Source organism: Thamnophis sirtalis, unplaced genomic scaffold (assembly GCF_051295495.1).
Source record: "Thamnophis sirtalis isolate CommonGarterSnake01/CBP01778 unplaced genomic scaffold, rThaSir2_p1.2 scaffold_2, whole genome shotgun sequence".
In the NCBI taxonomy this organism is placed as follows: domain Eukaryota; kingdom Metazoa; phylum Chordata; class Lepidosauria; order Squamata; family Natricidae; genus Thamnophis; species Thamnophis sirtalis.
Genome location: NW_028261382.1, coordinates 38,771,052 through 38,796,366, shown reverse-complemented (window position 1 = coordinate 38,796,366; position 25,315 = coordinate 38,771,052). Strand labels below are relative to the sequence as shown.

Here is a 25,315-nt window from a genome sequence, read left to right as displayed (position 1 = left end):
GCTGCTACATACTATTTCAGTATGGATGATATATGGCTCAGCAGTTCGCACTGCATAAACGAACCTTTTTCAAAAGAATGTTTTTAAAAAATCTGCACCATTAATAAATTACGTTTCACTGGATTAAAATTTCTAGATCCATACTGAGCTTTTAGAAGTGACGCAATGCAGCTTCCTGGCCAATATGAGCTCTTTTACCAAAGTAGAACCAGTAGATTCACTCCTTGGTTTTGCACTCAGAAAGAAAAGTGGAGACCTCCAACCCGGGGCAAGGAAGCCCGGCTGAAGTCCCTCAAAGCCCCAAGAGGCCATCTGTCTGAAAAGGCTCTTGTTATGGCACAAAGAATTCCAATGCAGCATTTAGCAAAACTGCTTGCCTGGAACCGGGTTAGAGAATATCAGTTCTTTAGAATGCAAGCAATGCTCCACTTGGGGACCAATTCCCTCCTGTCCACCCCCCCCCCCCCCTGCTCCTCAACCCGGACTGGCAGGGATCAAAGAGAACAGCCATTACCAATCAATGTATTTAATGTACTTGAGGCAGAAGGGAAGCATTTCACGCAACTGAGGACAGGCCCAAGCCTGCAGTTTGAACCAGGAGAGCTCCCTGGAATTTCCACTTTTAAGGCAAGGGTAGACGAGGACGAGAAAGCAGGGGTGTATGTGGGGGAGCAGCCTCCTGCTCAATACCAGAAGCATCTTCAGGGGGCCCAAGCCAGCTCTCTCGTGGGCTTTGGTTCTTCCATTTTGTTGCCATTTTCCCTGCCAGGGAGGGTGGATGTATCAATCTGTAAAACTACATACATGTAAAAAGTAAAGTATTTGGAAGATTATTCCTATATACTGTATATTCCTTAAAAAACAATTGAAATAGACAAACAAAACATCAAGAAATGGTGGATTCACAAAGATAAAATATTCTCCATTGTTATTTTAAACCAGATCCCAGTCATTCTTCATCTGCAGACAAGGGGAGGGGGGGGGGAACCTGTTTCCAAAGAGGCTCCCCAGTAGAAAAGAACCTGAAGAGCATCAGCTCACCCTCCTCCTGCTTAAAAGGCTACGGTAGTCGCACTAATTCTTAGAAACATTATTACCTAGTAACACATAAAGAAGACATTTCTGGAGCAGAGTAAACAGAAATTACAACAATGCAATTAAATAAATTTTTTAAAAATATTTTTTATTGTCAACAACTGGAGAATTAAATCACGTCAATTAATTCTTAGACAACTAGCAGAAAAAAACCTAACAGAAAACCTTTCTATAGAGTTTCTACATGCTGGTTAAAGTTATACCCTGGGCGTTTTTATTTAAGGTCATTCTATTTTTGTCAAACTAAAATGAAACAAATTGAGACATAATGTCAGAATTAATCATAAAGGAACCGAAGCCAAAATGAGGCCTTTTCTTTTGCTGTGCAAAACATTATTGTGCATAAAAATGGGAAAAGTTTATTTTGAGCATGGGGATACTGGGAATATTAAAACAATTTTAACTATTTGAAGAGTCCCACAAGTGTCTGTCAGAATCCACATCACTAACAATGCCTGCCTTGCCTCAGAGATCTGTGGTCTCTCTCCGCCTATGCGCATCCATATATCCATAGGGAAAGGGGGGAGAATAAAAACCAATTGTTAAATTTCTCAGAGTATGCCATGAGCTTTTTCCTCCAGCAGGGGGAGTAAGACCACAAACCTCTCCCCCTACTTGCCTTTCTATGAAAAACTCTTTACTGTAGTGTCCCTTCTACTAAATTAGAAAAAGGTGCTTGGGAAACTCATCTGCTTATATTTCTGCTCAAGAAAATAATGGCTAAAAAAGGTACCTTAAAATATATCCACTGCATTCAATTTATAGCTGCATAGACAATGAATAAAAAGGGGATGGTTTTATTTTTTCAATAAATAGTATTTTTAGCCTTTGCTTTTTTAATGAAAAAAGAGTGCTGTTTCACCATAAAGGAAACAAACCTACACTTTCAGAAAAATAGGAGGAGGGTCGGGAAAGGGAAAGTCAGTGAACAACTATACCAATTCAAACTTGATCTGGTAGGCAGAAGTTAAATAATTAGAATTCACTGTTACTAAGGCGGAGAGGTTCTGGAATTAAAATTCTGGTGTGTACATAGAAAAATACTTTTCAAATAGAGGTTTTTAAAGTGTTCACTTTATCTTGATGTACAAAAATGCTACAATCTATGAACCCAATTGCTATAATAATTATAATACTAGTTATAATTAGAAAGTGATCAGCAACAAACTGTCAAGGTACAATCTCAAAGTTACTAGTTACCAGTTTGGAAAAGCAAAAGAAGAAAGCACACAGATCTCTAGAAAGAGGTCTTACTACTTGGAAAAAAATATATGGGAAAAGGGGATTCTGCATATATCATGTCTTCCAGATAGCACATGTGCATTTCCAAACAAAAATTTTGGAGGTGACATTCAATTTAGCGAAAGTGATCCAATACAAAGTAGTCCAATGCCACGGATAGGACTTCTTGTGATAACCAAACATCTTAAACAACCAGCACTGAAAAGTGACACAGAGAATCATAAGAATGCAACCACTATTGCTGCTGCCCTCATAAAAATAGATTTGGGATAGTTAATTTTTGAAGAAATGTGTAGTTTTTTAAAAAGGCTATTTTGAGCTCAGCTACTCTATACAGCCACCAGCCAACTGAACAAGCTCCTCCTCAAATTAGTTTTTAGGCTATCAAACCATAAAACTGCTTGAAATATCAAAATTGAACATCCCGAGTTGGGTTTTCAGGTCATATGAATTATAATCTCCAGATGTCCGCCTACTGTCAAATTTTAAGACTGAAATTATATTTCTGAACACAATGTAAACATTTATGTTGCCTAACAAGAGAAATACATGGTTTTATTTTTCTTTTGCTCCTGATTTTACCCCTGTGCACATCCTGGATTAAAAAAACCACCACCTTTCCCCTATTATGGGGCTCTGAAATTAAGGAATCTTTCATCTTCCATGACAGCATTTAGCCAGAGGGGTGGATGGACTATCAGCTGTGAGTGCAAATCCATCTTGTGTGTCTCAGCTTTTCTGCCAGCCCCACTTTAATTTTATATCATGCAGCAGATCCTGACAAATTTAACACAGAGCAATACATACACTTTTGCCTCTTAATAGTGCTCCTTTCTCAAATAAAATTATCTAGGAAAGACACAAGAAAGCGCCATGTTATTTCATATTGGGCTACTGTCCATGTTAAGGCAGTGCAAGAAGTATTAAAGAAAGCCATGAGTATTGGGTTATTATTTAAAATATTAAGTACACTTGCAGTTCTCTGTCCCAACTCAGCAGCTCTTGATGGAAAATAATTGCATAGTTTTATACTCCCAAAGGAGCCAAAAAAGAAAGAAAGAAAAACATTATCCACCACTCAAAATTCAGTCAAAACATAACTGGCATACGTCTATGTGAAATATCTGATTAGGAGGGCGTTTTCTTTATTTGTTGGAAAAATATTTGCAACAAATGCTGCAACACCAAAAGTGGGAATAATCAGGTGCTTTTAAAATATACCAATATTTCTGAAGGCTGGAGGTGATGGGAAGTTAATGTACTGCATTAGAAAACCCGCAAGGAACAAAGAATAATTTCTGTCTTATGTTCCCCCAAAGTCAGATTTTTTTCTATATAGAACAGAGGTAGTCTGGGATAAAATAGCTTGGACAGGAAGAAAGTTGTTCTCTGCAGACAAGAAAATATTACACAGATGTATCTTCTGATGCTTTTAAAAGTAGCTGGAGCAAAATCAGATAGCTAAGGATTCTTGCCGTGATGCCTCATTACCACCTTTCATCTCTCCCTGTTCAAAGCTGCCTGCAGTGGTTCATTGCTCTTATTAAAGCCCCACTGATTTCCCTCCTGGTCTCCAAAATTCTACTAAAGTAGTTTGATTCCATCAAGAACAGCTTCGTTTTTAAATTAAAACTTTCTCTCCTCAATACAAACAACACCGTGACTTGATTCCTTCCCACCTAGCACATTCGGCTCCTAACAAGAATGTTAAAATATATACTTAAAAGAAAAAATAAATCTCTGGAGCCCATCTCTAACTAACTGAAGCTAAGACTAGCTAGAACAGGCATGCTCAGAAGACCAGACAATTGTGGGAAAAGATGGGTGGTTTGGAAGGAGGCAGCGTCAGAAGAACAGGGAGGTAACTGAACTCGACTCTCTCTCCAGAATACTTCCTTTCCAACACGGCCCCTGTGCAGTGTCAGAATGCCCCAGAGACATAAAAATAGTCATAAAAAAGACATGAAGCTGTTAAAGAGCCTGCAAATTTCAGGCATTAAGAAAAATCTGAGGATGCTCATTTTAATCCCTTTGAAATAAAAATAAAAAAAATATGTTGGAGGATGATCAAATAAGAAGAGGCCTTTGTCATTGTTTTTCTCTAATCTTGGAATTCAAAGCTTTGGTCTAGAGGAATTGCTTGATTCAACAACTACAGTCCTGCACAAAAATGCAACCTCCCTGAATTCTACCCCCACCTACCCTAGAGTAATGTGTCCCCAACACGTGACTCTAGCAGCCCTTGCTCTTCAATGTGGAGTTTGCTTCTAGCTCTGGTTCCCCCACTCCCACCAGCAGCTTACCAACCCCAACTGGCCAACTCTTCCCCTTAATGGGAGGGGAACAGGGGTAGAGAAAATTATTGCATTCCCCATATCCCACGGGTCCAGATATGAAACGCACATCTTTCAGTTTCTTCAGAACCGATGTATCAGTGTCTCTTTCTCCTGTTCTTTGCGTCTCAGCTCTTCTTTGTAACAGCATGAACAGAAATTCCCAGTCTCTGGATGTCCATAAAAACTGCAGTTGGGCTGTTTGCATTTGGTCTGCTGTACACTGTACAGCAGCCACGCTTTGCTTCGATCACCCTGCACAACCTTTGGAGAGCCGCCATCTGGCTCTGTGCATTCTGGGTAGCCATTGCTGGACAGAACTGGGCAGGAAGAGCCCTCACAATCCACCTCCGCATAACTAGGTGGCATATCCATCTCTGTGGCACAGAAGTGCCCCACCTGCTGGGAGAGGTGGGAACGGCTCTGCGGGCACTGCCGGGGCAGCGTAGCGTAAGAGGGAAAAGGAGCACAGAGGCCTCCAGCCACCTGTCTTCGGCCATCTTGGTAAGTAGGAGGATAGGTGCTTTCCACATTGCTCATCGGAGAAGGCCGGGGAATGGTGAAGACTCCTGAGTGGCCAGTGGGAAAACTGGACATTTTAGTACCCACCGTGGCCAGATCTGAGCTCTGGAGACTGTATGGCGACAGTCCTGGGTGGTCCATGGAGTTCAGCAGAGTCTCTTCTCCTTTGAGAGGATGGCCTTCCAAGTCCATCTTTTTGGCAGCTCCCCCGTTGCCCAGTGCCACCATCTTCTTCTCGGCCTCCTTTTGTTTCTGCTCTGCAGAATAGCGCTCCTCCGCATCCAGGAGATACCGCTGGATCATCTCCTCTTGGTACTGGTGCCGGTGACTGGTCTTCAGCTGACTGGCAAAGATGAACTTGCGCTCCCCTTGCATGGTGGCTCGTAGGATGCTCAAACTCAGCTTGACGTCACTGCTGTATTTGTAGTTATCGGGCTGCTTTTCTGAAGACGTCTTAGCTGGACCTGACTTCTCTGGAAGACCCAAAAAGTCTCCAGAAGGCGCCTCCTCCTTACTTCCTTTCCTTATTTTTATGGAGCCTTTCTTTTTCTTCTCCAAGGTCTCCCCTTGTCCATTGGTTATTCCACCTTTGACGGCCCGGCTGTGCATCAGCCCGCCCATATTTTTTTTTAGCTTGCTCCCCAGAGTTTTCCCAAAACTTCCAAGTTTATTGGCTACAGAATCAGCTCTCTTCTTCTCCTTGTCCTTTTCCCGCTCTTTCTTTGGTTTCTCCTTCTCCTTATCCTTGCTACTGGCCTTGCTGCTGCCACTATTGCTTGCTGAGCTGCTGCAAACCGACTCCTTATCTGAATCCCCCGAGTCTGCAGCCGACCGGATCTCATCCCCCGCAGAAGCCGTTGGAGACTCTGGCTGAGCAAGAGGTGCCTAGGGAAAGAACGGAGAGACGTAGTGGTAGACGTAGGAAAAGCAATAGCAATAGCAGTGGACTTATATACCGCTTCATAGGCCTTTCAGGCCTCTCTAAGCGGTTTACAGAGAGTCAGCATATTGCCCCCAACAATCTGGGTCCTCATTTTACCCACCTCGGAAGGATGGAAGGCTGAGTCAACCATGAGCCGGTGAGATTTGAACCGCTGACCTGCTGATCTAGCAGTAGCCTGCAGTGCTGCATTTAACCACTGCGCCACCCTGCGCCAAAGGCGGCTGTGCAGCGTTAAAGAAAACTTTCCCACTGCCAGGGGAAGGGGAGGCTGGGATTGGTCAGGAGGGGCTGTTCCATATCACCTAGTTCTACAGTAAAGTGGATCTGTCTTAAGAGTGGAGCACCTTTTCCAGAAAGAAAAGATAACCGTGGTTCAAGTAAGGATTTATAAAGACACATTTTAGTGTATGGGTAACTTTAGTCTATCAATCTCTTTAAATCATAGTATACTGAATGTAAGTCAAATGGTCACATTGCTTGCTAAACAAGCCACCTTTGCAACATCAGTGCAAAGGCCTCTTTCATCTAATTCTGCTTAGCACAATTATTTTGTCTTCTTGAGAATAATGGATTTAAGTTACAGAAAGGCACATTCTCATTGAAAAAAACTGAAGAAAAAAAACCCCTTCCTGAACCTGTTGCACACTGAAAGCAACTGTCAAGAGGGGGTGGGGGAGATATGTTCAAGAGGAGGCTGGGTGGCCATTGGTTGAGGATTATTTAAAGTGGATTCTTGAACAGAGCAAGGGGGAGGGGGTTGGATTCGACAGCTGAAATAATCCAATTCTAGGGAGAACAGGAAAATAATTTGAAGTATCCCCCCCATGACATGGATTTTGGATTCCCTTAACATTTTTTACCTGCATTTCACAAGACAAAGGGATCCACTTTACATTCATGTAGCTGTGCAGCAAATGCAACTTGGCTTCCAGTGAAAGTGTCACACTAAACAGGCAGGACCATGTCAAAAACAAAAACAAAACGATGCCACTGAGTTACATCGGAGCTCCTGTCCCCGGATCTTACAGCAATTCCAAGAATGAAAGAACATTCCAAATAAATAAGAATACCCTGGAGAAATTATTGTACATTTCAAAACAGGAGTATAGACTTCCTCACTTTTTTTCACTCCAATTCATATTTCAAAAGACTGCCTCTGTGGTTAGCAATTCCCCCTTTCCCAGCCTAAAGCCAAGCACAGAAAATCAGGAGTCAAGGCGGTTCAAATGGTTGGTTGTTTTTTCCCCCTCAGCTAAGCCCCTCTACAAGAACCTCAACTGCTAACGGTCAAAGGAGCCAGGCGGCAGATAGGAGCCCACGGAATTCAAGGTGGGCTGGACTCAGATCCCTTGTGGGCGCAAAGGGCCAGAGGCCGATGGTGCCCCGAGCCCTCCCCCTGCACCTAACCTCTCCTCTCTTGCACGATTCTTCCCACCTTCCATTTCCATACTGTTCTTTGCCAAGAGACTTCTTTCTCTGGAAGTCTGTTTGTCCTCCCTTACTCCTTTCAAGCTCCAATATGAAATCCAAAAATGTAGAAACTCAACATTTCTTCCACACTGAGCTCTCCTTTTATTTACCTTGCCAATTTGACGTTGTCATTGTCATCTTTACCCCACTCCCAGTCTTTCCCAGGATCCACTGCGAAGTGTACCGGAAGCAGTTTGTGTTCAGAGTCTGTCAGAGGGATCACAGCTAGGTTGGAAAAGGGGGGAAAAAAAACAATTTCCTTAAGGTCCCCAAAAACGGAATTTGGAGTTGGGAAAGCAGGAAGACTACCAGGAGAAGAAAGCCATGTGTTTAATGGGAAGGGCTGCGAGGGGATCACAGAACTCCCCCCCCCCGCCTGATGTTTTTGCAGGGTCCAAGACGGAGAGCAAGGAGAGAAGAAAGGCTAACGGAGCAGCAACCTGTTTTGTGCACACCTTGTTCCTTGATGGGCTCCTTTTGCTCCATGGACACCAGGGCTGAGAAATGGGCTTGATCGTAGGCCAGAACCAATGGGGAACGATGGCACTTGCTGGCAGGAACTTCCAGAGGCAAATAAATGCCACCAAAAGGGATAGGAGCAAACGCTGGAAAGAAAGAAAGAAGCCTCTGGTGAAACCTCGCTCCTCAGTTACCAGGACCATCATCATCCTCACTGAGAGAATGGGTGCACCGGCAGGGAGTTGCTGAGGGAAGTTGGCAGAAAAGGTCAAGAGAGGGGAGGACTTGCACTAAATGATGTAGAGACAGAATAAACTGCTTTTGTGATCTATTCCTGGAAGAGTCTAAGAATTATGCGTGTGCTGCATGCAGGCTGGTGCCTTCCCTGGGAGAAAAGGCCGTAAGCTTATCAGAGATGACAAGGAATTCCTGGAACGGATGCAGGAAGCACTTTAGAGGTCCAGCGGTACAGGAAACCTCTCAGAACATAGAAGAAAAGTAGATGGTGGGGACGGACAGATGGAGAAAAGAGACGCAAAGTCCCAAGCTCTTCAGAAAGGGCTCTTGTTCCTTGGACTTTCAGAAAAGATCTCCAGCCTCCCTTGCAGAAGGGGTTTCCTAGACCCTCTCAATGGTTGGGGGCAACGGCGTCTGTGGCTTGGAGAAGACGACTAGGTGGAAACATAATTGCGGTCTTCTTCAAGTATCTGAAGGGCTACAATGGAAAAGATGGGACAGAACTATACAGAATTGCTCCAGAAGACGGGACAGAAACCAGGGAGTTCAAATTTCAAGGAACCTATTCAGGAGACTGCCAGGGGAGGGGTGGGCCCTTCTTTGCTGGAGGCCCTGAAGTGGTACTTGGATGGCCACTTGTAAGGAATACTGCCATACGGGATTTCTACACTGAGCAGACGCTTCAATAATCTGTAAGATCTCTTCCAAACCTTCTATTCAGTGACTAAGTAAACTATGGAAAACTTTCAATTTTTACTATGAAACCAAAAGTAACCACTGAGACTACTCTACATCTCTACTCTCCCTTGTCTCGACTCCTTCCAGCCAGCAGCCCTGAATGTCAATATCATTTGCAATGGAAACTGCGTCTCGACAGTCTTTTACAGAAGCTTCCCACTGCAAGAGTTACTACTACTTGGGGCCTTTTTCTTTCCAAATAAGCAGCATACTGAAAATAGCAACTGGCACTACCAAGGCAGATCATAGCCGCACTTTCTTAATGCACCTCATTGCACTGTTACCTTCTCCTCCAGAATCTCGCAACATCGTGTCTGCCACAACCACAATGGGCCTCTTCAATACATGGGAAAGGACAAAAACATGGAATTCTTCCAAGCTCTCGTACACAGGCTCCTCAGATCCTTCAACCCTGATGAAAAGAAACCAAAAAGCATGGGGAAGAGATGACTAAATGTTTAACGTTCTGCATGCTGAATCACTGTATCACACACCCCTTTCCTGTGTCACTTAGAAGAAGGCAGTCACTACGGATTGGAGCCAGCAGCCCTTGGTATAAAGACCGGCCTATGATACATACGTGGCCAAGACAGGCATAAATTGCCATTTGGTGGGAATTGACGTAGGTGGCATAACCAGGTGCAGTTTTCTGCCGCATGCGCCTTTACAAACAAGCACATTTATTTCCATTTGAGCACCTTTTTAAGGGCCCATAATTATGCCCCCACCCACCCATAGCTGAAGTCCTGGGCATTGCAATATTTTGCTTAATGAAATGTTCTGCTTACCCGCCACAGTTCCCACTGCTGGTGCCGTAATGCATGCGGGGTTCGCTTGAAGCCAATTTGATTAGCTCATTCCACTCTTTTTGCCACTCTTCTTCTGTGTATACTAGGCCAGACTATAATATTGGCAGAGACAGTGAAGAGAGTAAGGGATCTGTATGCAAACGAAACATCTCCTCTCGATCATCCTATTTTAGAAGGGTTTATACTTCAAGATTATTCCCCAAGACTGGTCTGGGAGGAGGAGCTGCTGCTGCTGCATTTAGGTGTTTAGAAAAGAGACCCCCCCCCCGTCTTTGACAGTTGAGAGAGTGAGGCTTCCAAAGGGACCCAAGGCTGAATCTCGGGCTAAAGAATCCCCTTTTTGGAACAAAGCAGAGAACCAGTCCCCAAAGGCCGCCCCAAACTGTTACCTCTTTGTTTTGCTGAGTCTGCTGCCACCTCCAGCGCCGCTTCAGAGCCTCCCTCTCTGCCCCTCGGTCCATCAGGGCGTAAAGGGATTTGCGGAGCATCAGATCCCTGTCATGGAAACCCCACATACCTGGAGGTGGTCAGGAGGGAATAAGAAATAGCCTCCTTTGAAGGCGTGTTTAATTGGGCCCAATCCCATGTCCCATTGGGCCTAGGTCATAACATGCATGCTTTGATTTTGGTTTACAATATTGGTGGCTTATAGCACCCAGGAACCCCAGCTGATGGAGGAGGAGGAGGAGGAGGAGGAGAATTTGGGACATGCAGCCTGAGAAAAGGGCTCAAAAGGTTACTCAAAGAGATCCTGGGGTAACTGAGGTATTTGTCATTTTTACCAGGAAAGTGTAAACATCATAAGCTGTTGCTTATGGAAGGAAGGAAGGAAAAAGAAAGGACGCCAGGGCCCAGCTGCCTAGCAACAGAAGGAATGCACAGAATAAATGTGCATTTCACAACCGAAAGATCCTACCTAGTGAAGCAGCATGAAGCAGGCAATTTCCATCCCCCGTTGTTGCCAAGGGAAGCAGCCTCTGACAGCTGGGATCTACGTTGGCCCACCAGTTCAGACGACCTAGGTCAAGGGGAGAACCGACACGTGTGTATATACATACTAAACACAAACACATGTTCTGCATTTTATGCGTTGGAGCATTTCAAGTACACACTGCTATCCTCATTTGGCCTAATTTCTGCATTTAATGAGTTGTTCCTCGCCTATTATGGAAAGAAAGAAGAATTTCTTGGAGAGTCACAAAACTGTGATTCTTGCCTACTATACTACAACAGCTACTTGAGAGACAAAAGCGGTGACAGAAAAAGAAAGACTCTGCTGAACCTTAAAAATAAACTGGACACGAAGATTACCGGACTGAGTCATACAAAGCCAAACAGACGAGGGGGAGAGTTAGCAGCAAACCCAACCAGAGCAATCTTTCCCTTATAACTAGAGCAAAACTTTTGATCTTGCCTTAAATATGGCAATAACTGTCCCCAGCTTCCTTTAAAAAAGGGATTAAAGAAATAACAAAATATCAGGGTAGCCCAGCAAGACAGGCAAAACAGCATTTCTCAAGAAGAACTCTCTCCTACCAGAAGGCTCAGGAGAAGAGAAGCTTTTGATTGCAAACCCCTTGCTTTCTCTGGAATTGTTTAACAGGCTGGAGATCAGCTCCGGGTCCTCCGTCGTCCTCCAAGAGAAAGCGTTGGAAACAGGCATGATTGGCCCTCAGCCCCCAGCCTTCCTAAACAGACCAGCCACTCCCATTTCGGTGGCATGCGGCACAGCCAAGCCCCCCCCTGTCACTGAGCAGCAGAATTCCACACAGCAACAGAGATAAAACCAAATCTGAGGAAAGCAAAAGGATTTTCATTTTGTCTGTTTCTTTTGGATACAGGATCTATCTATATTACATCATCCTTTCTTTTGGATACATCATCCTTTTTCTGCTACACACACACACGGGTGCTAGAGGTTTACATCATTGTCTTCCTAAGCAATAGCAGATTATGCCTGAAAGCAACATAAAGGCATTCCTGATTGCAAGACAAGAAACTGCCTGAACATCTTTTCCAAGATGGACAATTTTAAAGCCCAAGTAACCTTAAATCTTGTCACCTCAAGGGGGGTAAGCCAGAAGACCTTGTGATGAAAGGAAAGCTCCGACTTGAACCAGTCTCCAGCATTAACCAATTTAAAGTTTGTTGGGAAAATGCGTTGATTCTCCAAATTATGTAAGTATTTTAGCAAAGAGAGAGATCCCTGAGATTCCAGGAAGAAATATAAGGTGTGATGCTGATCATTAATGTGTGAGAGATTGTGTTATTTCCAGAAGGTGTATTTTTCCTCCTCTTAGTTCTGAGAATGCTGTCATGTGCTGCAATTTTCCAATTCCCACCCCAGAAAACACACCCTAAAAGATCAAAGAGGAACCAGAGTGAGAATGCTAAATTCTGAACCTGCGCAGAATGGAGGATGGTTTAAGTCAGCAGGGACTGAAAACGAAAGCCGTTCTTTGATGTAGGTTCTGGGGCATTTTCAATTGAAGCACCCTGGTGCTTGGCTCTTACAGGCCCAGGAAGCAATCCTCAGGAAGGCCCAGGAGAGGTTAAGCCTTTGTATCTCCTTTCCGAAGAGCAGCAACTCTCTACTCACCAGCCTGCTCCAGTGCCACCAGCATCGATTGCTCAATGAGATCCCGCTCAATGAAGTTCCGGAAGTCTTCACTGTAAGCATTCAGGTCAGGGAGCTGGAAGGTGCAGATCGGCATCTCCAAGAGATGCTCGCTGCCACCGCCGCCGCCGCCACCACCGCTACCGCCATTGCTGGAGACGTGGGAGCGAGCCAAGGAGACGATGGTAGAGCTGGCATGGGAAATGCCTCGGGACAAGCGCTTCTCTGGAAACAGAAGAGGAAGGGGAGCGGCTGCAGAGGCGGCATCCTTGTCCTCTCCGGACTGCGACAGGAACTCAAAAGGCAGGGAAAAACCACCACCTTCCTGCAGGTGCCGACTCGCTTTCCTCGGGGAGCAGAGGGTGCCTCTAGCCATCAAGCAAGCATTTCCAGCACCAGGAGAGGCACTTACCTTGAATTACATCATCCTGGCGCTGCAGCTGCGGACGGACACTCCGGGCAATCTCCTTCTCCACAAATTTGAAAGTGCGACCGTCATTGAAGGAACGGGGCAGGACCCCGGCATGGACCTGCCTCAGCTGCTCAAAATCATTCAGGGCAGCATTCAAGTCCCAGTTTTTCCCTAGGAAAAGGAAAGGAGCCTAAGCAGGTTTTAAAAAGCCAAGCCAACCTCCGCTTTCCCTTCAGAAGAGAATTTGGGAATCATCATGGCCACCACCACCATCATCCAAAGGACCTCAGCCTTTTATCCCTGCTTTCTCTAAGTCTCTAGAAACAGAGGCACTCGGCCCTTTCTGCCCATTCAGGGAATCATCATAAGCGTAAGTATTTCACAGGAGGGAAACTGTCACGGACGGAGACTTAGGAGATACCCAACTATAGAATAAAATCCTATAACGCACCCCCACCTCAAGACGGGGAGCTTTGGGGTGAGCTGTAGATAATCATATATAGCCGGTTGTGGCATTTTCTGAGATGACCGCGTCATTTTGCAACTCAGAAAGAAATAACTAAAAGGCAAGAGTTGAGGGTGGCAGTAAAAAGTGGAAACCATCTTCAAACTGAAGTTTTTACCTTCAAGCAAGTCTCTTGCCAACCCCGGCTCTGCCCCCGTTGAGCGAACAAAATCCGAGAGGACGACATCCATATCCAGGGTCATGAAATCCTTGAAGGTGGCTGGAACTGCAGGGACATCTAGCCGGGACAGTTTTTCACTCTAGGGAAGAAAAAGAGAAGGTGGAGTCTGGCCGGTTGCTACAAAGGTCATCCGAGAGATCTGCCCCTTCGATTCAGTGGGAGGCCAAGGAAGTCGCATCGTCTCCCAAGACAGAAGCCCCGCTTTGCAGCATGAGGCTGGAGCAACAAGGGGACGGGCGGAATACTCGGCCTTCCGGTGGGCCTTCAAACCTGGCTCCGATGGGGGTGGCCTATGCTGGGGCCGGCTGGCAGGCTGGATTCCACCCTCTTGGCCTTCATTTTCTAGCTGTTTCCTTAATCTTAATTGTTCTCTGTTTGCAAGCTGCCCAGAGTTATTTCAGCAGTTAGGTGTGCAGCATAGAAGTGCAACCAATCAATAGACAAAGGAGAGATTCTGCTACTCCCCGCATCTGATGATGCTTTAGCTAGAGTTGCCTGACCCAGCTCCACTCCAGATAAAGGAGCACCGTTTCCACTTCTGGGCAAGGTTTTGCTTCAGGCCTAAGCCACCTGCCAAAGAGCCAGTGGCAGAATGGTCAGTACGCACATCCCATCATGAAACACAGGTTGTTCTCATTTAGTGACAGGCAACCTTAAGCAAAGCAGTCGCTAAGTGAAACTGCAACTATACTTGTCCTTACTCCACTTACTCCAGCTTTTTTTTTTCTTTACACATCTGTGAAGGTCGTAAATGTGGAATTGCAAAGTTACTTTTCAGTCACTAAACAAGTCAATACTAAATGGCTATCTGTAGTTCTTAAGACTTTATGCTTCAAACTGCAAAACAAGTGCTGTAAACGATAATTTTAAAAGCACCGAATAAAGACATCCTTGTATTCTCAGTTCTACTGGGCAAGAATAACTTTGGCATCTGGAAGAGCTTCGAAAGGCCAAGAACACTAATTAAAATGAAAGAAAATAGATATTTCCATAAAATATAAATTGGATTCCAATAATCAAACATGAATTTAAACTAGCAGAAAGAGGCGGCTTTTTCAGCAAGAATGGCAGAAAGGCAAATGGATATTGGTTTCCAATGGATTGCAAGTTCTCTAGAACTTCTGTCCTTACTTACCAAAAGGATCATTCTCCCTATAGTGGAATTTCAGAGGCCGTTCACACCAGAAAGAACCTTAAGAATATTTCTGTATGCTTTTAATTCAGATTTCTACTGGAATAACTACATTCATTTGCATTGGTTATTTTTGCTATGAAAAAGATGAACAATGCTGCTATAAGGAGATCTCCACTCCTCACAAGACACCACCCAATAGCAATCTTGAAGACTGTTTTGCTAAACCCTGCTTAGGCAGCCGGCAAATTGCACTATAAGTGGTCTACAGCTGATCAGGTCTGCCAAGAAAGAAAGATTTACCCTTGCACTGGAAATCCGAAAAAGTAGTAGAGAAAAGGGAGGGAGTCCTTATTAATTTCTTGTCCTTGCCCGGCCAATTGCCAAACTTCAATCTCAAATTTCCCCCCAAACCATCCTTGATAGAAGAAAGTAGTTTGCTCCACAGCCTTATAATCAGCATTTTCCTGCCCTCTCTGCCGCTCTGCCTCAAATACACACCCACATACCCAAAACATGTTACCTTACTCCACTCCCCCTCTTACAAAGTTCCCAAAGTAATTGGAAAGAAATGTTTTCCTGCCTGTTGCCCAGCGCAACCAAGGGAGAAGTACTGAAAGATTCAGAGGGGGAATGATAGGTGGGCGAGGCTGCTGACTGATATCTCCCATTAGAAATACTTCCATGGTTGCTTTTATTAACCATTGTTGCAATCTGCCCTCAGCCTTTAAATTGGGGGGCAAACCCTAACAAAACTCTAAGAATCGTGATTTTGGGTGCTTCCCCCCTCCCCACTCTCAAGCTCCAAGCAGAGGAGGAGGAAGAAGAGAAGTGCCCCTGCCAAGGAGCCCCTCCTGGGTTAGCTGTCTCTAAAGACCCCACTGACGACAAGTCCAAGCTTTCTTCTCCAGCCAGGCCCAGAGAGAGGAAAAGAAGAGGGCAGCAAAGAATCCCTTGCAAAGGATCTGCTGGTGTGGCCTTTTTGTCATGCCTGACTTGCTATATCCCTGGATCAAAAACAACACCTCAAATGACTATCAGATTTTTTGGGTGTGGGGTAGGTACACAGAGGAGATAGGAACGTGCCAAAACCTTTACATCTATAAAGGCAAAAATATCACTTTTTTCTTGACACTCCTTAATTTGCACATCCACAGGAATTATGTTTTAATCTCATCTGTAGGAGGTAAACAAACCAGCAGGCACCATTCCCAGTGACTTAGCAGGGGGCAATGCTGATGCTAAGATAGCAAGAATATGCTACCTCTGCCATAGGGATAGTGGCTACCTACCTAGAACATTACACAATGGTAAAAAAAATAAAATAAAGTGCTCTATGGGAGAAAGCAGCAGATTTTGGTGGGAGAGTAAACTGTGCCACTCCCTGTAACACTTTTGAATGGAAGAAAATGTTATCAATACGCAGCACGGAGCTCTGTCTTTTAGGCTGGATAATAGAGAAGTAAAAGGAAAGTAGAATTGGGTCACCTTGCCTTAGAAGTTGCTTAGACAAAACCTCAGATTGACTCTTAAACAGAAGACACTCCAAGAGGCTAGGAGAAGATCTTAATAATAAGATAATTTCCCCATCTTTAAAACCAGGTATTACTATCCCTGGGAGATTCAAGAAGAATGATGTATTTATTTTATTTATTTATTAGACTTATATACCGCTTCATGGGGCTTTCAGCCCTCTCTAAGCGGTTTACAATTTCTTTTAGCAAATTGAGGCAGCATATCGCCCCCACAGTCCGGGTTCTCATTTCACCCACCTCGGAAGGATGGAAGGCTGAGTCGACCTTGAGTCGGTGAGATTTGAACCGCTGAACTGCAGATCAGAGTCGGCTAAAGTGGCCACTGCGCCACCTCGGCTCTTGATCTGCTATTGAAAGGAATATATCTTCTTGTACCTGTGCTAAAGTCTCTAGTCTTAATTCATCTTCCAATCAGAAACAAAGCCACCGAAGCAAGGAGGGGTTCTTCCAATAACCTCTTTGAAAGCTGTATAAGCCTGGGACCCCTGACGGTATTTAACTACCAGTCACTTCTGAAGAAAAAGCAACCCCAAAAATCAAGTATCGTAACTGCATACTAAGTGAGCCCTAAGCTTTTCCAATCATCCTTTGTGCAGGCAAGCTTGGAAGCTCAATGTGTGTATGATCTGCATCATCAGTCCTGTAATAATCTTCCTTCCTTCCTTCCTTCCTTCCTTCCTTCCTTCCTTCCTTCCTTCCTTCCTTCCTTCCTTCCTTCCTTCGCTAGTCTGAGTTTAAGTATGGTTACAGTTACCATCAGCAGTTCCATCAGTCTTGAGGCCCCCAAGATTCTCCAAAACACATAACCGAATCACTGCAGTCGCTTGCTATTATCTCCCAGCAACGACCTCTATGCATGAGGAGCTATTTCACAAGAGCACACCCGAGTAAGTGTTCTTTTCGGATTTACTAATATGAATGTGAAACAATTCTGGATTCTGAAAACCCAAATTACAGTTCATATATAGCAGTAAGTCAAGGTCTATTTAGGGTAATTAGTTTAAAATAAGCCATCTTTGACAAAAGGAATAGAAGAGAAAGAATACAGGAAGCAAACCTCCTAGAAGGAATGAAACTGAATTTCATGGACAAATTCCACAATGCTCCTTTATATCCAGGGAACGAGCAAGGGAAAAGAAAAAGGGAAGACAAGCAGGGACCAGTAATGTTTCCCTTCAAACACGAATGACTGCCTGCAACTGCAGCCTGGCCCTGGGCTCTCAGGAACTCAAAAGAGACTCAGCGTCTCTTCAGCTACGGTGCAGCCTCCAAAATATGCTTCCAGATCCACCAAAGGAGTCTTGCCGGTGGTAGGGAAGGGCAAGGCCATCTTGGTGCAAGGGATGGAGGAACGGCCCCTCTGGGAAAGCGACTAGCAGGGCATGGCCCTAATTCCCAGCCATTTCATTATCTCACTTATTTACCACAAACTGCCTCCCCCCCCCCAAAAGGGCTGGGGATCCAATCCAAAGGACAGTATAACTACTACTATGAAAAATGTTCCAACACTGTTCTATATCCCTGATAGGAAAACCGGCACCCTAAGATTAATCTGAGAGTTTTCCTGAACTTTAAGCACAGCTTCTTCCCTCAGAAAAGACTGATAAGAATGTAATTAAACTGGGTGTTTCTTTTTCTCCACGTTTGCCAAAGCTGAGCTTGAGCAAGAGAAATGGCAAATGCCCCCTTTCTTTCAAAGAACTCCTTGAAATAGCAGGGCTTCTTCCCAAACGGAAAAATAAGCAAACTGCCATGCATTAACAGCACCGTCACCAGCACCGAAAGGCTCGTGCATTTGCACATTCATGCCCAGCATGTAACAGATATTATCAGCCTCGTTATAAATAGCCTCCTCTGGACAGGTCTTTTAGGTGCTCTGCTATGCAGGAAAGAAACAAGGGAGGAGGAGTCTCTACCTGGTTCAGAGAGAGGGGGGGGGGTTTGATGCCAATCACTTCACAAAGACCAATTGCACCCCCCCCCTCGGGCAGCACAGGCCTTTGCAAACCAAAGCTTCCTGGTGCCCATTTTTAACAGCAGGAAACTTGAAGCACAGAGACAGACGGCGTGTGACCGGCCTGGTGAAGAACAGAGGTTGCCATTTCTACGAGCAAGACTGAGAAAGCATCTGGCAGCCTTTCTGGGCCTCTCGGCAGAGCCTGCGCAAAGCTCCAGAGCAAGTGATTCACCTCACATGACACCCTTTTCCTGGAACTTCAGAGGACCCACAAGACCCTCCGTGACTTCACCAACTCCACTCAGCTCTGAACAGGCGCACATTAAGCACCCTGAAAGAGAAATGCGCCCCAAGAGACACGGGAGATGGGCCTGAGCTATTCCAAGGAAGAAGCACTTCCAGATAAACAGAAAAGGTTAGATTCTGTCCCCCGGAAATAAAGGACTATTATTCTTTGTAATAAGAACGGGGTACAGATCTTTTCTCACCAGCAACTGTAGTTTTAAACACAGAGAAAATGTGCCAAAGAATTATTAGATACATTTTTTTAAGTGAGTGATTAAAAGCCACCTATATAATATATATTTTTTTAATGGGTGCAGGAATGTTTGCTCATGGAATTCCAGCTGCATATTCCAACCTACCTGTGACTCTGTATAAATCAGTAAATTGTTAAATGATTCATGGATCACATTTTATGACTTCACAGAGGGTGGAGAAGTCCACACCCCATTGGGTCCAACTTCATAACAACCTCTGCATCACAACGGGGAAACGATACACATTTATCAGGCTTTTTTCAATTTGGCCAAAATTATGTATAAATTGTGAATATTTCCCCTCACCTTTCATGCCAAAAAGCAGGCACAATGCAAAATATACGGGCACCACGTAAAATGGCAAGTACTGCCAAAAGTTTTCCATTTAGTTCTCTTCAATGCCAGTTATTGAATTGTAGGTTTTTAATAACAAAAATAGATTTACTTATATTTGATCTGAGGAGGAGGAGGAGGAGGAGGAGGGCAACAACAACGTGGGTGAGATAAAGGCTAAGGAGAGCTAAGCATCTTAAGAAGCAGACACGGCACAAGATCCAATGAAGTCTGATCTTGAAGGCTATTCAGAAATACATTTCTTCCTAAGTCCACAAATCATTTCCCCTTCCCCTCTCCTTATCTAGGTGCATCAGATATAGCCTGGCCCAAATGTGGGGGTTGCATCTACAGCCCCTTACCATGATTTTTTAAATCCATCCTCCAGCAGTCAATTGCAAATTTAGCAACGCTCTCTGCAGCGCTCCCAATATAAGCATTCACCTTTGTTGCAATCCCACCGGTATCCAACCTTCACCCACAAAAAAATGTTCCCAGTCAGGCAGCGCTTTAATTCCAATCCATGTATTGCCAAACAGCCAAACAGGATACAGTATTATAAACCAGGAGATCCTTAATGGTGAAATGTGTTTATAAAGGTTTAAGAAGGCTACTAACTTCCTGAGGACGTAATTGTGAGGCTTGCTGACTCCCCTCTTTAGGAGTAGCTATTTCTGAGCTTTGAAAAGATTCTTGACAGGCAGAAAGCTGAGGGCTGTTTTTTTTCTCTTAGTTTTCTGCAGGAAAGATGATTTGTGAGGTTGCATCTTATCGAAAATTCCTGTGCATCAAACGTCGAAGAGGCTCTTTGGTAGAGGACAACTCTAGAAAAATTCACATTTGCTGATTGAAAAGGTGAGGAAGAGTTCCACTCCCACCCACCCCCCTCACATTATGGCTTTAGCAATAATTGCCTTCAGGGGGGAAAAGACCATTGGTTCCTCCTTCTGCTGCCAATCACATGCCAGGTTAAAGGAAAAGGGATACGAAGGAGGATCGGCCCATTTCTTTATTTATCTGCTTTCTATAACCACTCTTCTCAACAAATGACTCTGAGTGGCATACATTATAAAACAAAAACAAATAAACTGCTATAAAATAAATATAGATGCACCAAGTAAAACTGTTACTATACAGCTAGGAAACGGGGCCCTCCTACTTGCTACGACCCAATCCTTCCCCATAACTCCCCAACAGAGGAGAGGCAGGAAAACCCCTGGTGTGTTGGTTGGGGTTAAAGCAAATGATATAGTATCATGCAGCAGTCCCAAGATGTAAATATACCCCAAGGTACAAGTGGGATGACTATGCAGTCGCGTTATCCAATGGCAGCCCTGAAGTCGTATCATAAAGATGTGTCAAATAATCTCAGGTGTCCTATAGCTCATGTTAAAGAAGTTGGACCAGGGGAGGCTAAGGACGCCATCCATAGGTTGCAAATCATTGTGGTTTAACATCCTAAGCTAACCCATCGCCTAAATTCCAATCTTCAGGCTATTAACTCTACCATACCAATTTGTACCTAAAAACAAGTGTCCCTCTGTTATTTATGCATTCAGTTATTTGCAACTATGATTTGTAGGGAAGATAGCAAGCAGCATGGATAAAAATAAACTTAAAATTAGGTGACAAGGCTAAAACATGCAGATACTTGGAACAGTCTATCCATGAAAGAGAACATCACCAATGCAGCCAATGCACATAAGGCCAGCGGTAAAAGTATGTAACAGATCTTTAAATGGATAGGCATAATTATCAGCCAGATTCTTCAGTCTTTAATGTCAGCCAATTTTGCATACATGTTAAAACAAAAAGTATAAAGCCTTTATTAAGACCTTAGTGAATATCTATCTGTCTGTCTGTCTGTCTGTCTGTCTGTCTACCTACCAACCAAAAATGCTTGGCAATCTTCCTACCTAAAAGAAATATATCAAGATGATTGTATTTTATGATTATGATCACGATTTATCACTTGCTGTTCATATGTTCATACCGGGAGCCTCTGCACCAGAGACAAATCCCTTGTGTGCCGAATCCCCCTTGGCTAAGAGAGAATTCTCTTCTGCTCCTGTTCCTACTTCCATTCCATTCCATTCCGGACATCCATTCAGCCAATAGGAATTCCATCAGAGAGGGGTTTTTATGGGGAGGACACCTTCGTGGAAAAGCCTTGTTTTCTTGCCTCAGTAAAAAAAAAAAGGATGGAGCAAAGAAGGCAGCTACTCTGGGGGAAATAGGCGGCCTCCCCTCAGGTTCCTGGGGAATGGGAGCAGGAGGGGGCTGCTCTTGCCCTCCTTTCCTGCTTGAGGTGCTTCCTGGATGCCCTGGATGGCATGCTGAGGGGGGAAAGGGCTGGATGCCACAAGGGGCTGGGCTCTCGGGTCCTTCTACGAAAGCACAGAGCCTGGGCCTGCTTCACTGGAGTGGCTGTGGGAGGGAGCCAGCTGGGCCCAGGGGCTTTGCAGGACGGGAGAGATTCCAAGATAAGAGCTATTGCCCAGCTGGATCCACAGACTCCTTCCCATTCGCCTCTGGCACATGGCAGAGAAAAATGTGCCACTCAGCTGAAGTGGCCATCTGTACCAGACATTCCTCTTCCACAAAATAAGCACTGATCTTGAAATTACTTACACATCTGCCTTGGCATTAATAGATGTTTTAAAAAACCCAGATACTTACACAATCTTCATTGATTGCGCCTAGGAATTTTAAACAATAATTCCTAACTCTGTACAGTGTTGTTATTTTACAAGAGATGCATGGAAGTTCTCACTGCTTGTAGAAATTTCTGTTCTATGAGGTGGAGGAGTCAGCACAAAAATGGTTGCAATTCTTGAGATTCCAAAGAAGCCCTACCAAATTCTCATCCTCCACAGTTAAAATGGTAGAGATGCCTCCCACTTCAGCATTTATTCTGTTTTGAATGGTGCAATTAAGTAGCGAATGCTTTAAACTGTTTAAGGTAGAGGAGAGAGAATAGAGCAGGTTCTCTGTAGTACTATATCATCATCCACATGACGGAGGCTTATCCCTACACAGCTGCTTTCTTGAGTTCTTAGCAGTTTATTTCAGTGTCTTCTCAAGCCTGAGCCAGAGGCTGGATCAATAATGTACAAAGGGGTTCAACTGGAAGACTGCTGCTAGAAACACAAGAGAGGCCAAGATCAGGAGGTCAACGGGACCAAGAAAATATTGAGCCTTCTGACAGACAAGGCAGGCAGAAGCAGCTAGTCTACAAGCAAGACCAGAGGTTAAAGCGAAAGTTGACACCTCCACTGCTCCTGAAATCATCACTGCACTCGGAGAAACGGGGAAGAGGAACTGACCCAGAACTCACACTTTGTCATCTGAATGAAACAGGTACAAGGAATTCGGACCATCCAGGATCTCCAGGGAATGGGGAGGTTAACTTAAGGACAAAGGATTCATCCCAGTTCCGGCTCTGCCTGTCGACTCACCAGACAGCTGGAAGGACCCTGCAATGGGCCCAAGACCAGTTTTCAGCACTGCAGGCGGAGCTAAACCCAGAGAAAAAGGATCCAGGTCATCAGAGGTTGGAGCTGCCATGTTTTGGTGCAAGGAAGCCGCTTAAGGAGAAGGAACGGCTGTCATCCTTCAGCAGCAGCAGCAGCAGCAGGGCACCAAATGCAGAAGATCCCAATCCTGTTTCTAGGTATGGGTGGAAAAAGACTGCACTGCCCCAAACCCCAAGAGCTAGCCACCACTGCTAGGCGCCAAGGCCAGGCTGAGCTGGCTACCTCAGCCCCATGACTCACTCTAAGGAAATTCCTGGCCAGGCCCTTTTCTTTCAGAAGGGCGCCTGGGATGCCGCTCGGCTGAAGAGCAGCCCTATGCCAAGACTGGCTTCTCTCGGGCACCACTCCCACAGCCAGGCCTCTCCTAGGCAGCCTTTGTTTGGATGGGTGTGTTCTGTTCAGAGGAACAGGGCTTGACGGGCAGGCGCTCATCTGCCAAAGGCACGGAAATCTTTCTAGCCAAGCCCCGAGATTTCATCACATCCCTCATTACCAAAGACTGCAGGAGCCAAGAGCCCAACTCCTTGCCCAGAAGACGCGTGCTTTGCTCCCAGGAAGACAGAGGCAGGAGGGAGAGAAAGGCCAACTGCCTAGGCAGCAACTGGGCACATCCAGCACTTCCCTCCCTCCTTTGAAGGCAAAAGGAAAGGGGGTTTCCACCTCCAGGAGCAACATCGTTTGAGGGACTCGTCTTCTGGGAGTCAGCACCGCAGCCCTTACGTGCCTCCTCACAGTGGAAATCGGTAACAGAGGTCCAAGGACCGAATTGTCGCTAGAGCCGCCCTTGTTCTGCAGGACAGTCGCTGCAAAGCACAGGACACTCATCTCCAACAGCACCTATTTTGGCCAGGGAGGCTGTTCGCTCGGAAAAGCCAATTCAGACCCTCTATCCAACCAGTTGCACAGGCGGAAAACAAGCCACTCTCCCCTTGTCCTCCCATATCATGTCAACCGCAAGGGACCACGCTGGGTGTCCGCGCCTGGCAGGCTGCTTAAGGTTCGCTGCAGGGGGAATAAGACCCTTATTAGGGTGCCCTCCAACCCGCCGGCTGAGGAACAGAGGCCCACTCCCTGCTGCCCAGTGGGCCGGATCCGCTTGCTGGAGGTATTGCGGGGAGGAGGCTGCACGGTCTATAGAGAGCAGTCAGGTCCAAAGAGGGGAAAAGACCCCTCTGGAATCTCCCCCTCTAGGCAGGCGGCTGCTGCTGCTGCTGGAGCACCACCGGAAACAGCCCCTGGGGCACCTGGGGGGCGGCAGCCAAGGACCGTCGTCCCACCAGAACCACCGCCCCCTCCCCTGCCAAGGAGGCCTGGCGTGCATGGGAAGGGAGGGGGCTCCTCCGCAAGCCCTCCGGGAAGCAGCTCTGGGTCATCTCCAGCCGCCCCACAATCTTCATCGCGCCCTCTGGGCACCGGGCGAGGGCTTGTGGGGCCAAGAAGCGTCCCCGGCCCTTCTGCGCCCTTCTGCTCAGAGGAGCCCGGGGGGACTCCAGGGGCGGCGGGGCCCGACTCCGGCCGCCCTTCGGCGGGGACTCCCCGGCGGGCCCAAAGCGAAAGCGCGGCAGAGGCAGCCGACTCTCGGGGGAGGCCCGGAGGACAGGGGGAGGCGGCGGCCGGTAGGGAGAGGGCGGGGAGGGGCGAGGGGGCCCCGGGGAACGGGCAGAGGCTGGGGACGCCCAGCGGGGAAGCGGCGCTCGCGGAGCCGGCGGCTCCCCGCCACTTACCCTGTTCGTCCTCGGCCGCCGCCGCCGCCATCCCGGCCCCGAGGAGGCCCAGAGCGGGAGGCGAAACCTTGGCCGGATGGCCTCCCGGAGACCGACCGGAAGGAACGGTGGGGGAGAGGGCGGCGGCGGCGCCCCTCCCTCGCTCGCTCTGCGCGTGTGCGTCGCTGGAGCCTCCCCGGCTCTTTCGCCCCGGAACTCCGCTGCGCTGCCTCCTCTTTTCCGCCCGGAGGTCTTTCTCGGCTGCTCCGGGACGGGGGCGGGGCTTTCCTCGGGCGCCCTGGCCGTGGAGGGGGGCGGGGACTCCTGGAGGGGTGGGCGGAGGCGAGGGGGGGCGGGGCTCCGCGCCGGGCTGGGCTGGGCTGGGCTGGTGGCGGCCGCAAATAAGCGGGAGTCATCGGCCACTGGCCCCCGCCGCCCTGGCTCTTCCTCTGGCTGGCCTCGCTCGCTCTCTCTCTTTCGATGCCCAGGTGCCTCCGGCTTCCGCGGGAGCGGGGCCCAAGGCGCTCCCGCCCAACGAAGCAGGATAGAGAAGGGGGCCGTAGAGGGAAACTCCGCTGGAAGAGCCGGGTCTTTAAGGAGGTCAAAGCCGCCTGCATCCTAACCAAGCGAATTCCCCCCCAGACGCTTTTCCCCACATTAAATTTGGCCGCTTTAACCAAAAACAACCTCGTCTGTCTATTCAGCAGGCCGCGTTATTCTCAGGGATGCCCGTTGAATCGGTTCCCTGGGAGTTTGATTCTCTGGAATCAAACAGGACGATGTGTGGATTTCTGTGGCTGCTTTTCCGGAAGCGCTGGATGCAGCGCAATGCAACTGACTAGCACCGGTGAGGTTACCTAGTCTGGGTAATGAAACGCCTGCAAGAAAACAGTCAAGCTCAGAGACCACCAGAAACCGCCGATTCCTTCCTCTTTGCTACCCCTCTTTCAATGCAGAACCGTTGGCTGGCACACAGCGGTGCAAAGTGCAGATCCAGTAACCAAACGGCACAGATTT

General features: G+C 46.5%; 1 protein-coding gene across 1 annotated transcript; it reads right to left on the bottom strand.

Moving 5' to 3' along the window:
* Positions 1–1,162: 1,162 nt before the first annotated feature.
* OTUD7B (OTU deubiquitinase 7B) lies at positions 1,163–24,424 on the bottom strand. The gene is made up of 12 exons (XM_087704950.1): positions 24,320–24,424; positions 13,501–13,642; positions 12,878–13,048; positions 12,448–12,690; positions 10,765–10,866; positions 10,238–10,365; positions 9,828–9,940; positions 9,324–9,451; positions 8,061–8,210; positions 7,716–7,830; positions 6,996–7,080; positions 1,163–6,077 (listed from the first exon to the last, which is right to left on the bottom strand). The coding sequence occupies exons 2-12, from the start codon at positions 13,583–13,585 to the stop codon at positions 4,755–4,757; spliced, it is 2,643 nt and encodes an 880-aa protein (XP_087561076.1). The 5' UTR covers positions 13,586–13,642; positions 24,320–24,424; the 3' UTR covers positions 1,163–4,754.
* Between the last annotated feature and the right edge of the window lie 891 nt (positions 24,425–25,315).